Source organism: Mucor velutinosus (assembly GCF_035048745.1).
Source record: "Mucor velutinosus strain NIH1002 chromosome Unknown tig00001553, whole genome shotgun sequence".
Lineage (NCBI taxonomy): Eukaryota > Fungi > Mucoromycota > Mucoromycetes > Mucorales > Mucoraceae > Mucor > Mucor velutinosus.
Genome location: NW_027041930.1, coordinates 1,657,652 through 1,673,831, shown reverse-complemented (window position 1 = coordinate 1,673,831; position 16,180 = coordinate 1,657,652). Strand labels below are relative to the sequence as shown.

Below are 16,180 nucleotides of genomic sequence, written 5' to 3'. Positions count from 1 at the left end.
GTTGGAACTATTCCATTTGATGTATGCTTTTATTGTGACAGATACAGTAAAAAAGATATTTATAACTTTTTCACAATAGACCATCATCCAGAAACCACAAGACATTGAACCTTAGATCCGGGAATGTTTTGGATTTCAGAGTAATTAAAGTGACCTTCTCTTTTAACTGGCGTCCTTATATAAAAAAAAATGTCGTATAAGCATTTGAACGATCCTTTCATTGCGTAGTAAAAAAAAAAAAAAAAAAATGGCAATTACCAGAAGTCAGCAGAGAGAGATTGATAGAAGACAACGAAAAGTGGCCGAGAAGAGACATGCATTACGAATGGCTGTGAAAGCATCGCTCGATTCAATGCCTGAATCATTCAAATCGTTAGAGAAAAATATGAGTGAACTAAACACCAATGACGATATCTCTGTTGCTACTGCTACCACGACCACTACACATGGAATGTATACTCTGGGAAGACTTGCTGGCAGAGAGCACACCAATCCATCAGATCAACCTTTGAATATGGATCCTGTCAGTAAAGCAGATACCCAAGGACTCTTTGAGTTTTCCGAAGCCCAGAAAGCTGCATACGAGGCACAATGTCAAGAGTCCATGTATGCACACATTAGCGATACCGACGCATCAGAAAATTCAGCAACCTATATATCCAATTCTTCTGGGGGCAGTGGCTCAGTAATGGACCATTTGCCCAAAAAAAGACTCAGTAGTCTGTCTCTGGTATCAGAATTGGACCATCTGGAGTATAGAGGGACGAATAGAGTCATTGATGTACAGATCACAGAGGAGAGAAGAGAATCAGTGTCTACACAGGAGCATACAGACTCTACAACAGCACATGATGATTTTTCAATCAATACATGTCAACATGTCGCTTCTTCACCCTGAATATGATATCTTTCAAATGATATGCACTCAATTAGGAACCCAAATACATTCAAAGCGATGACCATCTTAACTCAGTTCCCTTGATTTGGAAATACCCTGTTTATGATTATTGGAATAAAGTAGACCCATCTTTATTCACTACTTCTGGCAGAGTTTGGATTACTGTTGTTGGTGTTCATATGCTTGATTGCATGTTTTCATGATGTGTTTCTTTCGCATGGCTGACGCTAATATTTTAAACAACAATCAAATTTAGATAAAACATAGAAACGAGATATATCACCTCTTTCTGTAATGAATGTCAAGGTCCTTTTATGATACATCTTTTCAAGTATATATATGCTACTTCATCGTTCCCAACGTCTAATTGTTTGGCATAATGCTGCATCTATATTTTATTTACGCTAATAGGAGCTTTTTCGACACCTCACACTACAACATGGCCAACTTCATCTCAATTGACAATACTTGTTCTCTATAATTTGGCAGAGGGGAGCTGAATTGTCTTGAAGACACTATCCAACTTCATTGCCAACATGATTTGTCCCTTAATCTTGAGCTTGCCAGTCATGTAAGCCTTTTGACCTATTAATTAGCTCGTCAACAAACGGTCTCTCTGAATATGTTGTACTGAGTACTTTACCAACAAGCTTTCCAGTAGCCAAAGCAACAAAATCTTCATCTTTGAGAATCAAAACGGCATCTGGCTTGACAGAACCTTTGCCACGAGATACCTTTCCTTCCTTTTTGCAGTCAACAATGAAAATCTCCTCTTTGCCATTCTTGTTTTTAATTGTAAATTGAAAAATGCCATTGACCTAAGCGTGTGTTGATGTTGTTGTATGAGATTATATATCAAATTCACGAAATAACAAGATACAAACCTGCTTTAGTAATTTAGCTTTTTCCTCGGGTGAAAATGACTCGAAAGACTTGCTCAATTCAGCAATGAGCTCAGAGCTCTTAAATCCAGGTACAATGATATCTGACATGTATTCTTGGTGCTTTGTTTATTTGCGTTTATGCAGAAGAAAGGGGGGGGGGTAAATGTCAACAACAACAAATGTCGCTTGTCATTTTATTGATGTGCCGACTTGCCGTCCAGTTGCCGGTTGGGTGTATTTGGCATACCTGAAAGACACGATGTGTATACAAAGCGGCCCATCAGTATCCATAGTTGGCCCGTACAATACCATGCAGGCCTGTGTAAGGCAAACCTGAGACAGATCAAGCCTAAATAACAGACATGCTATTAAATTCCACTTTTATCATGTGAGAGTATCTGTGATTTTGTATCTGACTTCTCTGCCAGGCTCCACATATATACCAGTATGAAAAATTCATTCAGAGGCGAACAGCGTACATGAATTAGCTTTTTACTACTCAAAGTTATGTAAAACGCAGCAAAAATTGTAAGCATTTGAGCCGCGTTTTCTTGCGTTCAAGGTCGTTTTAGGTCGTCAGAATAGTACCAAACAATTGCTCTCGACTAGCAGCTACTTTCTGGCACCTTTGCTCAACTTTTTGAGGACCAAAAAAACATGGCCAAGATTCGACTATGTAAATTGTCGTGATCATCCAATGCTTCCTAGTACATTCTTGAAGTACTTTTCAAGGCGCATCTAATGGTACTAAACAAGACAGATGTTTTGAATAAACTTATTGAGTCATTTACAAAAATATGAAATGAAGTTTTTGGCTAAAATGTCGAGATTTTGCATATGGAGGCTGCACAAACAAAGTTCCAGGGGTTGCTTTGGATCAATAGCATCATTTTGATTTAATATATACCATAGGAAAAGTCTTCATTTTCAAGGTGAAAAATGCGATCGTTTGATTTTCGATGAATAAGCAAGAGGTACCCCTCATGCTTTTTGGTCGAATTTTGGCCATGTTTTTTTTTGGTCCTCAAAAAGTTGAGCAAAGGTGTCAGAAAGTTGCTGCTAGTCGAGAGCAATTGTTTGGTACTATTCTGACGACCTAAAACGACCTTGAACGCAAGAAAACGCGGCCCAAAAGCACTCATATTTTGCTGTATTAGTGGCACTAAGGACTAAAAAGATGAAATACGAGTATGCTGCTTGCCTGTATACAAAGTAGCTATGTGTATATGGATGCAGAGCATCACATAAGAATCAGAGCCACAGATAATATGAAGGGTTTTTATGAGTAAGTGGAGGGTCAAAATGAATGTAACTTTATTTTGATAAGATGCGCAAGGGCAATCGGTAGCGTGAGCTGTCGCTGTGCGGGTTGGTCCTCACTGAAGTGAAGCGAAGGTAGAGAGCCATTCGAAGCATAAACACACGTACATATATAATGAAAGGTGCTGGAAGTATTTTGGAGATATGAGTAGTCGTTTGTGTCCTTGACATGAACTGAAGCAACGTATAAAAAGAAGACAGTAATGCTCAAATTCATTCAAATTAGTTGTATTTTGCTACAAGGATCGAAAGAAGAATTGTATGTAATTTGAATCCAAGCAGCTCGTAAACCTTGGCCTAGATACCTGTCATCATGTATTGTGCAGCTCTTGGCTTGTATTATGTATGTTGGAGATTTTCAACACAAAGAAAACGAGTGCAATATAGCCAATGGTTGCTACTTTGAGCCTGAACAAATTGGTCTATCAAATCACGTTTTTCAACAAAACCTGCATTGATTAAATGTAAAAAAAAAAAAAAAAAAAAAAAAAAAAGTTTTTATGACAAAAATATTATTTTATTATATAAAAAGTAGTAAGGTTTTAAGGTTATACTATTTAACAGATACGTTTTTTATACAAAAAAAAAGCGTTGGTTGATTGAGAGTTTACAAGAATAATACAAATAAAAATGTGGATATAGAGCAAATTATTTAAGTGCGACCAGCAGCCTTATTCTCACCAGCAGCGACCTTGGCTTCGTTACCAGTGATCTTACCAGCAATCTTCTCAAGGTTACCCTTAATCTTGTCACCAGCAGAGGCCTTACCTTCAGCATCATCAGAGGCAGTGGGGTGGTTACCAGAAGTAGCGTGATGTTCTTTGTTCTTGTGGGGAAGGAGACCTTCATGTTGAGGTTCACCAGCGTGTCTAGTGGCACCAGTAGCAGCACCAGTAGCACCAGTAGCAGCACCAGTAGCAGCACCAGTAGCAGCACCAGTAGCACCAGTAGTACCAGTAGCACCAGTAGCAGCACCAGTAGCACCAGTAGCAGTAGCACCGGCACCAGTATGAGTGGCATCATGACCGATATGAGCATGCTGATTGTGGTGAGAGGCACCGTGATCACCCTTGACAGCAGAAGCACCAGTGAGGTTGTGATCTTTGTGATGGTGGTCGCCAGTAAGGCCAGTACCAGTAGTGTTGTAGCGATCGCCGGTAATGCCAGTGCCGGTAGTGTCATGGTGAGATCCAGTAATGCCAGTGCCGGTAGTGTCATGGCGAGATCCAGTAATGCCAGTACCAGCAGTGTTGTGATGAGAACCAGTAATACCAGTGCCGGTAGTGTTATGGTGAGATCCAGTAAGACCAGTACCGGTAGTGTTGTGGTGGTCACCAGAGAACTTATCAGCGGCAGCATAGCCAGCACCAGCGGCAGAAGCAGCAGTGCCAGCAGCACCAACACCAGTACCTACATTGTGATGGTTATTATGATGACCATGATGGCCAGAGAGAGCCTCTTCAGCAGCATTGTGTCTAGCGTGTTCAGCGGTGTTGACGGGAGGAATACCAGTACCAGCAGTACGGTTGGTAGCAGAGGGGTTGTGAGAACCGGCTTGATCAACCTTGTTACCAGCAATTGGGGGGCCAGAGAAGTTTAAGTTATCAGAGCGGCGTTCAGCAGTGGTGCCTTGAGTGGTAGGAATGGTAGCATGAGTGTGAGGTTCGTTCAAACCAGTGGCAGCAATACCGTGGTTTTCGTTCAATTCACCAACGGGAGGCTGGATACGGCCATCGAGACCAGGTTGATTTAAGGTAGTGTTGTTGTTGGAGGTGTTGTTGAAAGCAGACATTGTTATTGTTGTTTTAATTCGAAATGAGAATGATTTTTTATCCAAATGGTGCCCAACATCCAGTGTATTTATACTTTTTTTTTCTTCCTATTACGATTTCATGTAGACACGCTCGTCAATGCAAAAAGCATAATATCACTACCAAATCATCATGACGTTGTCGCTGGAGGATCGACGACTGTTCTATGTCATTCTATTCAAAGTCTAATCTTCAAAAGGGAATCCATTCATCACTGCTGCGGGAGTCTAAAGCGCTGTAAGCCAGTGATATCGCTGCTAGGCTCTTTTTTTTTAGTGGGCAATAGCATCATCGATGTTGACATAATGTCTATCTTTATTTTTAAGCTATATTACTGTATTGATCCATTAGATCAAGAATAGCCTCAGAACCGAATGGTCAAAGAAAAAGAAAAAGAAGAATAGAAAAAGCAAAGTTTGTGGTTGCAAATTCATCATGATGATGTTAATTCAAATGTATCACACGCATAAAAGCACACACACACGCACCAAATAAACACACAAACAAAGCCCACTGAGAGAGAGCATAATAGCCGCTTGTTATGAGATGATCTCTACCAAATAATATTCCATCAAAATGACTTATCCAGCATTTTAGTATCATTATCAAAAGATGATTGCAGAATTTTCCATCAAATTAAGTTTCCAAATGGCACTATGCAATGTCTCATCTACGCTCTGTGTAATGTTGTTTGGAAATCAAGCCTAGATGACGTCGATGTTCTCATTTCTTTATTTGCCACTCGCAAAATGAAAATCACAGCAAGAAACACACACAGACACACACACCACAAGAAATGCGTGATATTGGAATTACAAAATATTCTTTCACCACCCCTTGTTTAGAGAGATTACTAAAGAAAAATGCCTGCGGACCAAAGCCATCCTTTTGCCACATTCCCTTCGACAGCCGGTAGAGGTGGAAATGGATTGAGACCTTACTACACGCCTGGACTTGGCAACGGAAACTACACTGTCGTCCCCGATGCTCAAACGGTGGCAACCTCATACTACAACAACAACGAATTTGACGATTTAATCGACTCAAAGGCTGCTGCAAGAGAGCTCATCAACTTCACGGTGCTAAAGTACCTCACCACGGCTGTCAGTAGCCCATTTGAAGTGTCCAAAACATTGTTGCAAGTGCAATACATGCCTCGAGAAGACGCCGAAGTGACCTCCATTGCCCGCACCACGACAACCATAGACGACGAGGATGGACATTCTGAAACAGAGGAAAGAATGGTAGGAAATCCGTTGAGAGAGATAGTATAGGATTCATTTATCAATACCCTGTCTTCTACATAGTATGATTCAGAGGATTCAGAGGATGACTTTTACGAGGAGGAGCACGAGTCTAGACGCAGAAGACGCTATTCAGCAGGAAGCGATCCCTTGAATTCAGGCACGATTGATGTAGATGATCCAGTTTTCAAGAAGAAGCTTGCTGTGGATGCTAGTGGATATGTGATTCGCGAGAGTGTGTATGACGATATGACGAGACCACCGCACCAAATGAAGCCTATTGATGGTGGTGTTTGGCAGGGAATTGGAAAACTGATGAAGCAACCTCACGAAGGCTGGCGCTCGTTGTTCAAAGGTCAATACACAAACTGGATTTACGAGATTTCTCACTTATTCCTTCAACCTACACTGGAAGGCTCGCTAAACGACATGTTTGATTTATACGATGACACGATTCCACTGGTTCATTTGGATCATGTTGGCCCCAACTTGGCTACTTTGGTTGCTAGCAATCTCATTGTTGGATTTGTGCTCAGTCCTCTAGAATTGATCAGAACAAGGTAAGCATCTAGCGGGAGAGAGAGAAAAGGGTAGTCAGGATGAGATATTGACCTTAGGCATTGACCCAGAATGCAAGTTCAATCTGCTTCACCTTTGCAGAGAAAGTATAAGGGTCCTTTCCACGCACTGCGCACCATCATTCAAGAAGAAGGAGGCATTAAGGGCCTCTATTTCTCTCACAACTTTTTACCCACCATCATTTTCCACACTGTTACTCCATTATTGCAGAACATTACACCACTCATCATTGACCGTGTGCTTCGTATCTCTGCTAATGAATCGCCCTTCATGTACAGTCTTGCAGAATTGGGCCTCAATACACTAGAAGTTTTGATCACATTACCATTGGATACCATTCGCAAGCGTCTTCAATGCCAAATCAGAACCAGAACGCCAGGAAACAAGCGATTTGAGTCTGTGGTAGCTATGCGCCCTGTCCCTTACACAGGTATGGCAAACGCTGCTTACTGTATCATCAAAGAGGAAGGCGGAAAACCCCACAACAAAAAGAAACATAACAGTAGCAGCAGCAAAAAATTGCAAAAGAAGAGCATCTTCACAGATTGGAGTCTGCGCGGCCTGTATCATGGTTTTAACATGCAATGTACATCCAACATTGTCTTGTTCTTTTTGCACGCAATCAATGGTATTGAAGGTAAAAGCAGATGTGTCTCTGATTTTTCGTGGTTTACTAATATATTTCTTCCCTCTTTCGATAGATGATTACGAAGACTTTTAAGCATTATTGAATAAAGCTAACCAAGTTAACATTCTTCTGCTATGAGTCAAATGTTGGTCCTTAAACTTCTCTATTGAGCACAGAACCTTGGTGCAGTTTTCGAGAAGGTGACACGAGTTGAAGGGATTTGATCCTATATAAATAACCGGCATTGACTTTTTTGTTAAACTTTCTATTTCAACTTTATAACAATGTCCAAATACATCCCGTCTTCCTTTAATAAATGCTACTGCTGTCTGTCCTTGAGAGCAGGTGTCTTCTTGAACTCACTATGCTCATTGGTAATTGAGCACAATTAATAAGAAGGAATGTTTTGATGTGCTCAAATGTGTTTTGAATTTGTAGACCATTCCGTATTTGATTGAAACCGTTTCTGCTGCATCTGACTATCTTGAGGATCCAAAAGTGAATACTCCTGGTAGAGATTGCTGTTTGTGAAAGAAGATAGCCTCACTAACATTGGTTGTACTTCAAGCTTCTTATAGATATTTTCATACCACGGTTCCCTATTTGGACAGCCCAGTGGATATGTTCTCAATGATTCATGCAAGCACTTATGCCATTGGTTTGGTTGGCAGCTACAACGTACATACAATGTCTCATCTTGGGCACCTGACTATTAGTTAACATGGGTTTAATAGAAATCACCAAAGCTTATCAAATACCACAAGAATTTACTCTACTTCAATGTCATCAGCACACCATTTATCTTGATAGAATGCTTGTGGACAGCACCATTAAAGTGGCCTGAAATCAACGTGCCTGATGGTCCAGATGTTCCTGAATTTTTTGAGCGAGATATGAAAACCATGTGTGCTATAATGATAGCATTGTTGTTTGGCTATTTCGGCGTGTCATATGCGCAACAGGTAGATATATGATGTCCAAGTTTACTTCATCTAAAGACGGTGCCTAATACATGTTATTCTCTTTTTGTTTTACATAGATTTATGCAGCGTATGTGGCAACCAAGTACGAAAAGTATTTGCTTTTATCAGAAGAAAGCAAAGAAAAATAAGCTGGCAGAAGGGGCTATCACGAGATATGAACCGCAAGAAACTGTCGTTTTTATCTTGACAATGCAAAAGTATGGCATGGAAGATTTTTTGACAGCTAATTTGATTTTATTGGTAGTGCTTTCATAGTACTAATAAAAATTTCGTAACTTTCAAACAATGTATTAACTACGGCTTACATTCAAAGCATTATTTGCAATTCAAATAGAGCGGCATATTGCATCTCATATTAGAATTCGTGTTTTCGCATTTGGATAAGCAACTCTCAATGACAAAATCTAATATTTGAAAAAAAAAAATGTTCGGCACAAGTAAGGAATAACAGCTCTACTATCTTACAACATAATCTTCACCCAAAGTATTTTTTTGCTAGCTTCAAAAACATCTATTGTCTTTATGATTACGGTAGAAAGGCATTGATTCATTAGCAAGCAGCTAAAAGATTCAAAACTCTGTTAAACTTCTGTTAGAATGTCTTGAATCTTGTAAACATGGTGTCTGACATCTACCGTTCGCAAAATGCATACCTTGATACGTGCGCACATTCTGTCTAATGCATTGAATCGCATCTGATGGTGTCATAAAAAAAAACGATTTTGTACGACGTTACTGAGAAAGGTTCAAAACGTCAAAAAATGTATATAAAGGTCTCATTTAAACCGTTTCAGGGGTTGCTCTGGATTGATGGGACATTTTTGATCTGATATATTCTATGGTGAAGTCTTCGCTTTTGGGGTAAAAAAAAATATGATCGTTTGATCTTTGGTGAAATCTATGAGAGGCAACTGATAATTTAGAGTCGATTTTTGGCAATTTTTTGGCCCCTTTAAGGTTGAGCAAAGGGATGATTTCATCAAGTTAATGTTGTATGAAAGCAGTTGTTTGATGCTAATATGACCGTCTTACGCGGCTCTAAACTTAATAGACCACTTTTCAATTGCATTTATTGCATGATTTTGAATAAAAAGAGCATAATGTGAGTATATTATATACCCGTGAGTAAATTGTTTCCATTGTTTACAGACGTAGAGCATAGAATAATCATATCGACAGTTATGGAGGCTTCTCGCATGATAGTGGTAGGTCGAAAAGTACCTATGAATAGGTGAAATACTAATGTTTTGACTCTCTAGTGCGCTATCATCAATGAGCCGAATGCAGCGGTGAATGCATACATTAATACTAAATGATCAAACACATACACAGCTTAACATACATAACTCTGGCACAATTAAATTGGATATGATACGGACCACCTAATAATATAAGCTATCGAGTTACAGACTGTATATATTTGAGCTAATTGTATAGTATAGCTTTTACTAGATGCAGACTACCCATTGCATTTAAGATGTCCAGCATGTCTTACAGCCGTCATCATCTCACTAATAAGCTGAATTATTGTGCTGTGATGTTGTGACAGAGCAGTGCTACTCAACCTAATATTTCTAGCTGAATATTTGAAGATAACAGCATGCCCTGAATCTAGATTAACGAATACAATATCTTTAAGCATTTGTCCCATAACAAAAACGCGCCAATCGACAAGCAAACATATGAAAAACAGCCAAATTTGACAGCTTTTAAGCCTAAATGTCTTGATATGTAGACCTTTCTGAGCCACCGAAATGACACTAAACAATAGTATTCGAATAGCAGCAACTTTCTGACACCTTTGCTCAACTTTTTGAGGACCAAAAAAACATGGCCAAAATTCGACCAAAAAGCATGAGGGGTACCTCATGCTTTTCATCGAAAATCAAACGATCGCATTTTTCATCTTGAAAATGAAGACTTTTCCTATGGTATATATTAAATCAAAATGATGCTATTGATCCTGATTAAATAGGGATCATAAATTTGAAAGGACTATAACTTAATCTGAATATTTTCTTTTTACTTTTGTTGGGCATTTTGATATCTGACAATGCCAGTCAGCCTTGCTCATCACCCAAAAATGTGTAATCGCAGCTTCCTAGTCATGATGTACAGCATTTCAACATGGCATGTAGGCAGTATGCAATTGATTCATTTGTTTTAAAGAGACTATCGCCACTGACTAAAATGTTATTTTGATACGTAATGAGTGTATCTTTAAAACTCGTATCAGAATATTCATTAGAAGTGATGGCTGCAATCTCGTTGACAGTTGGCAGATTCTGAGTGCGCCTATCTCCACTAACAATTATTAGCTCCAATCTCATTTGAAAGTTGAGTCGAATGTAAGCATCCTCGTTGATATGATTTCAGGCCTGCCATTCGTCTTCTTCACTCAGAAGCTCATGTGCATGCTTGTAAATGTGAAGAAATGTTTTTTGAGCTTTGTCCGGTACTCAATGTTTTAAATGTTTTGATTTTTATACAATATTATATAATTATATGACATATGAAAGGTCTAAGAAGACTTGAGGTTGTATGCTTGAGACACTCTTCGTGAATGCTTTCCAGATCCATCATCAGATAAAACAGGTGTGCTTGACGCTGCCTTGAGGGAATATACCAGCTGAATCATTTGATCCTCTTCCTTATCCAACTGCATACCGTGTTGAGCAGCGTAACTCTGATCCGCTCTCAAAATAGATCGAATCTGATTCTGACATTTATCGAATACTTGTGCATTGTGCTTGGAATTGACATTGTCTGTGACAAACCTGTACTTTTCAATCTCATGGCAAAGGGAGGCAATGTCGTCCAGTTTCAACAAAATGTTCTCGCTTTCGTGGTGGGCACTGGAAGACTACAGGACGCAGTGCATTGAGTTAGACTGACTTCAACTTGATAATCTATATACTGCCGACACCTACCACATCGTCCAACTCATCGTTCTTTCTACTGGATACCATGACGAGATCCTCATTGGTAGTAACACCTAGTTCAAGCAACAGAATTTGAGCATCTGGAGACAGCTTGGTCTTGGGATGCACAGCGTCGATGAAACCAATGGCCAAAAAATTGTCTACCGCGTTCTGACTTGCCTCAGTCGATAATACTTCGCGGTACACAGTGCGTCTTCCAGTGATCAGATGAGCAGCGATCCACTGCGAGAGCACAGGCACAATTTTGCGAGGCATGTAGGGTAAATCACGCAACGCCGATAACGAGCAGGATGTGATCCAGTAGGCATCCAGTGTGGGGTAAATGAACGATGCCAACAGACAGACTCTGGTATATTCCGCTTCGTTGTTCTCGATGGTCACAGCCTTGGTATACTGTCCCTCTTCATTGACTACCAGTAAGTTCTTTTTGACAAACCAATCCAGCAGTGTGTTGAATTTCTAAAAGCGATGGATGTGAGAACACCTCTTCCTCTGAATGAGTTGGTTAGCTTACCTCTTCTCTGCTCCAAGGATAGATAAACTCGTGCTTAAACAGACGAACCAAGAAGGTGAACTGTGCGTACAGATCCTTCTTGTTCGTCTCCTTGACGCCAGACAGATAGACCACAGCAAATAAGGCTTCAGGCAAAAAGATTTCGATCAGTTGACTAGCCATGTAGGATAGATCCATGACATTATCAGCGTGTTCCACCACGCGAACAACAGTTTGGTCGGTAATGCGCTTGCCATCCATGGTGACATTACTGCGAGCATCCAGCAGATTCATTGAATAAGCAACAATGGTAGACACATCCTCGTCTGCTTGCCAATCAATGCTGATCTTTCTCTCTACCAGCTCCTCGCGCAACCAAGAGACATGCTTATTGATTTTGCCTATGGGAATGCCACCAGTAGCGCGTCCAAACAAGATAGTAGCAGCGACCAGTGTCACTGGACTCACTACAGCAGCTTCATGTTGGCCTTTTTGTACTTTACGAGCCACATAGTCAGCTACAGCGTCTTCGTCTTTGACAGCGACAGTGCTAGTTGCAATCATCAGTCTTCAGTATCCATTATCTGTTGTATACACACATACCTCAATCGCTTATTGCTGTTTGCAGGTAAGCTGGCTTCCTTGACAGCCTGGCGAACATCAATGACATTACCAAACCCAACAAAGGCACGCCCATACTTGCCCTTTTCAATAACACCATTGTCTTTTGTAGCAGCTCTGTCAGCCACAGAAGCACTGGGACGAAGGAAGGACGATGTTACAGTCAAATTACGCGGTTTTTGGTCGAGCACCTGATCGATCAGTGTTCTCAATTCAGGGATCTTCTCGTAGGTAATATTGACAGGAACCAGTACTGTTTCTTTCTTGATGGACAGAGAAGAGAATGATCCAGCAGGGGTAGGTAGTGGTGATAGTTGCTTGGGCGTCTCCTTTTGCTGTTGGTTGTGTCCCAGTGTACCTTCAATCACCATGTTCATCAGTCCATCATGATACGCAGTCTGTAATCTGCCAGTGCGAGAACGAGCTCTTTCAATAACCATGGACAAAGCGCCGTGCTCTTTCAGCAGCACTTCAGTATAAGCAGATGCGACAGCTGTGTTGAGAGGCGAACGCGAGGCGAGGTCTCGACGCACAAAATACGCACCTGAGATTCTCAGGATATCAGAAATGGGGCCCAATAAAGCCAACGCTATTTCATCATGTTAAGCAATGACTTTCCTGTTTAGACGTCAAACAAACAAACCTTCATCGCACACAATAGCAGGGACAGGCAAGTGATATCTCAAGCAAATATACCATACCAGCAGCTGATCTATGATCGTCTTGGAAACAGGTACATAGACGATATTTTTGCCCTGAATCTGCTCTTTCAAGCGAGCAATATCCATCTCATTGATACGCAAACTACTAAAAAGACGCTTGAACAAAGCGTTAAGAAAAGCACCGGCAGACCAGATATAGGGCAGCTGTGTTCTTTCCTTCATTCTCTGCAGGATTTTCAGAGATTCGCCCACCACCGTGCTTTGTGGCACGCCTGACGTCTCGATGATCTGTTATATGCGTTAAAATGTCGTCTATCTTGAGGTCTATGCAGTGACTCTCTCTCTCTCTCTCTCTCTCTCACTCAAGCAATACACTTACCTGTCGAATGCTCTGTCCCACTCTTCTGTCGTTGAGCACTTCAATTCGAATGTGCTCCTCATGCGATTCTGATTGTTTAGCCCAATGTCCTAAATTTACCATATTGTCCTTGTTCTTAAGTATGTCCGAGTCATCATGACACCAATCATCTAGACTAGCATCAAAATCATTCACCCATTCCTCCATTTTCTTCTTATCCTTGAGCTCTTGTCCAGGCTTCTCAAGCGATAATACCAATTCATTCAGCATGCGCTCTGTTCTCTTTTGGATATCAGACGCACTAAAGATGACAGACTCAATCTGTCTATCAATGATTGAGTGTTGGGCGGCTCCAGGGTGTAAGTACAGAGAACACGCCCATCCCTCAGGCACAGTGATGTTTCGCAGACTCAATGGCGGTGCAGGGGTGATATAAGCATGCACGCCAAATGCAAAATTGGTCATGTACGTGTCCCAGTCCATGTGCTTAAAACGACTCAAGTTGAATTGTGCATCATGTTGCATGTCGTGCTCCATTTGTTGTACGTTTTGGTGGTCAAATACCCAAGAGTGACGCAGAAATGGCTGCAAAGAGTCAATCACTCGGGACGCAAGTTCAATCGTTCGGTTCAGCGAGTTGGCATCAGATGTCGCACCTGCCTTTCCACCGACGCCACTGGCATTGCTGATAGCGCTGGTCACCGAAGACAGTGATTGTGGCAAGCTGTACTTCATGAAAAACTTGGCTTTGAACAGTGATCTGTTGGCTACAAAGTACTCTTGCGCTGTAGGCAAGACCAGCTTGGTGTTACGCAGCCAGTAGGAACGAACTGAGTCATATGCTTGGTGCCATGTTGTTTCATCGAATCCAGAGGCTGATACTTGGTAAATGTAAGGGAAATACTGCATATTGGGTACATTGATGCTGTTTGTGTCGACACCATCTGCCAACACCTCGTTGTACGGTAACAGAAAGCGGTAGCCTGGCGGTGTCATGAAGGCCGCACTTCCAAGCACTGCTCTGACCAGGTAATCTACAGGCACAATATCGGCTACTAATGTGCCCATGTCAGGCTGTAGTACCTGGATACCTTTGCCCATCAAGAACACGGCAGCATTTGCACCTGTAACACCGTCCACCTTTTAGATAGAAGATCATTAGCGTTTTCCCTATAAGTGATAGATGGTCTTACCCAGCCAGGCAAAGGCTCAAACGCTCCAGCACCTACTTGAGTTGCTCTGACAATAGCAACTGGCCACTGCGCTTTTCCGCCCTGCGCTTCCTCAATGCGATTCAGATCAACACGCTTCATGATCAGATGCTCGGTAAGTGATTTGGTGAATGTATAAGTGTTTGGGTAGTAGGCCAAAATACGTTGAGTCATTTTTGGAATATCCTGTAGCTCCAGATCCACAATTTCCGTCAATAATTCCTCAGGGTCGCCTACCTGCATTGGATACACTCGTTCCTGAATATGACCATTAGGCAAGTTGGGATCCGTGTAAGCCAGTGACATGTGAATAAACGCCTCTGTATGACTATGTGGTCAGAGTACTTGATTTAGACTCTCATTTTCCTTCTTACCCATATGCTTGCATTCATCTGCTAGATCCATCATGCGAAGCGTACCCAGTGTATTTGTCTATATATAAACGCGCCCAATGAAATGAATATTATGCAAAAAAGTCCACATGCACACTCTACATTACCTCTAATGCCAGATCCAATCTTTCACTATAATTCAATGTGGCTGCGCAATGTATCACAACATTTACGTTTTCAGTAATCTTCTCTCGATCCACTTCAGACATGGACAGATCTGGTGAAATAATATCACCGGAAATGGGAATGATTTTATTCTTGACGATAGAGTCAAATGTTGCCTTTCCCATCATACGTCTAAGGATCAAGAATGCCTGCATAATGAAAAAAGGAGGTTTAATATGGCCATCTACCACACAGCCCTTCATAGAGTACCTTATTGTTGAATATCTCATTTCGAAGCCTCTCAGAGGGCCTGCCAATCTTGCTACGTTTAATACTGCCACTACGAATCAAGATGTAAATAGAACCCAAGTCTTGTCGCAAAGCCTGTATCAACTTCCATAAAATGGCCTTTCCAATGAAACCAGTAGCACCTGTCATCAAAATATTCTTGTTTCGATAGAAATCAATCACTGGTCCTTGGAAATCTGACTCATCCATATGAATTGGCTGTGTATCGTCATTGTGCAGTGATTCAGGTATCAAGGTGGAGTGTGATGATGTGGTGGATGTCTCATCAGGTATCGTGCTTTCAGACAGAATGGAGGCATCGGTAGGTACAGGCGTTTGAGGTTCGTCTAGTATCAATTCATCGCCATTGATGGCTAGTTCTGGTGCTTCTAGTTCATTATTATTGATGATGATCTGGGGTAGTGTAGGGACGGTCGCCTCAGCGTCGTTCTTTTCCTCAGGAACAGGCGCTTGTTCTGCTGTTAGAGATGGCTCAGTCTCGACCTGTAGATGTGGTGATGGTTGCTGTTCCTCTTTCTTGATTTCTGACATGGTGCAGCTGCAAAACGTCAAATTAGACAAACTTTAGTATACGAAAAACTGGATAGTGTACCTTAAATGTGGTAGTTTAAACTTGTTTATAAGAGAAAGAAGAAAGTTAGGATATTTAAAGGGCTAGCCTCAGCCCAATTATTACCAATTTATAGCACTGATTAACCACGGAACTTGAATAAATTCTTTATGGTAAGGGAGTTTTTTCA

General features: G+C 41.1%; 6 protein-coding genes across 6 annotated transcripts; 3 read left to right on the top strand and 3 right to left on the bottom strand.

Moving 5' to 3' along the window:
- Positions 1-247: 247 nt before the first annotated feature.
- On the top strand, positions 248-898 carry ATC70_007914 (uncharacterized protein; the record flags this gene model as incomplete). Its single annotated transcript, XM_064827170.1, has 1 exon — positions 248-898. One exon carries the CDS (start codon positions 248-250, stop codon positions 896-898), a length of 651 nt encoding a protein of 216 aa, XP_064676227.1.
- Positions 899-1,373: 475 nt separating this feature from the next.
- ATC70_007913 (uncharacterized protein) lies at positions 1,374-1,890 on the bottom strand (the record flags this gene model as incomplete). Its single annotated transcript, XM_064827169.1, has 3 exons — positions 1,374-1,483; positions 1,542-1,716; positions 1,783-1,890. 3 exons carry the CDS (start codon positions 1,888-1,890, stop codon positions 1,374-1,376), a joined length of 393 nt encoding a protein of 130 aa, XP_064676226.1.
- A 1,864-nt stretch (positions 1,891-3,754) lies between these two features.
- Positions 3,755-4,894, bottom strand: ATC70_007912 (uncharacterized protein; the record flags this gene model as incomplete). Its single annotated transcript, XM_064827168.1, has 1 exon — positions 3,755-4,894. One exon carries the CDS (start codon positions 4,892-4,894, stop codon positions 3,755-3,757), a length of 1,140 nt encoding a protein of 379 aa, XP_064676225.1.
- An 882-nt stretch (positions 4,895-5,776) lies between these two features.
- On the top strand, positions 5,777-7,457 carry ATC70_007911 (uncharacterized protein; the record flags this gene model as incomplete). The annotated part of the gene is made up of 4 exons (XM_064827167.1): positions 5,777-6,157; positions 6,221-6,717; positions 6,787-7,373; positions 7,438-7,457. 4 exons carry the CDS (start codon positions 5,777-5,779, stop codon positions 7,455-7,457), a joined length of 1,485 nt encoding a protein of 494 aa, XP_064676224.1.
- Positions 7,458-7,648: 191 nt separating this feature from the next.
- On the top strand, positions 7,649-8,475 carry ATC70_007910 (uncharacterized protein; the record flags this gene model as incomplete). The annotated part of the gene is made up of 5 exons (XM_064827166.1): positions 7,649-7,738; positions 7,803-7,875; positions 7,933-8,042; positions 8,099-8,326; positions 8,404-8,475. The coding sequence occupies 5 exons, from the start codon at positions 7,649-7,651 to the stop codon at positions 8,473-8,475; spliced, it is 573 nt and encodes a 190-aa protein (XP_064676223.1).
- A 2,393-nt stretch (positions 8,476-10,868) lies between these two features.
- Positions 10,869-15,971, bottom strand: ATC70_007909 (uncharacterized protein; the record flags this gene model as incomplete). The annotated part of the gene is made up of 10 exons (XM_064827165.1): positions 10,869-11,210; positions 11,278-11,748; positions 11,804-12,332; positions 12,386-12,992; positions 13,047-13,353; positions 13,445-14,563; positions 14,617-14,954; positions 15,009-15,066; positions 15,134-15,340; positions 15,402-15,971. 10 exons carry the CDS (start codon positions 15,969-15,971, stop codon positions 10,869-10,871), a joined length of 4,548 nt encoding a protein of 1,515 aa, XP_064676222.1.
- Between the last annotated feature and the right edge of the window lie 209 nt (positions 15,972-16,180).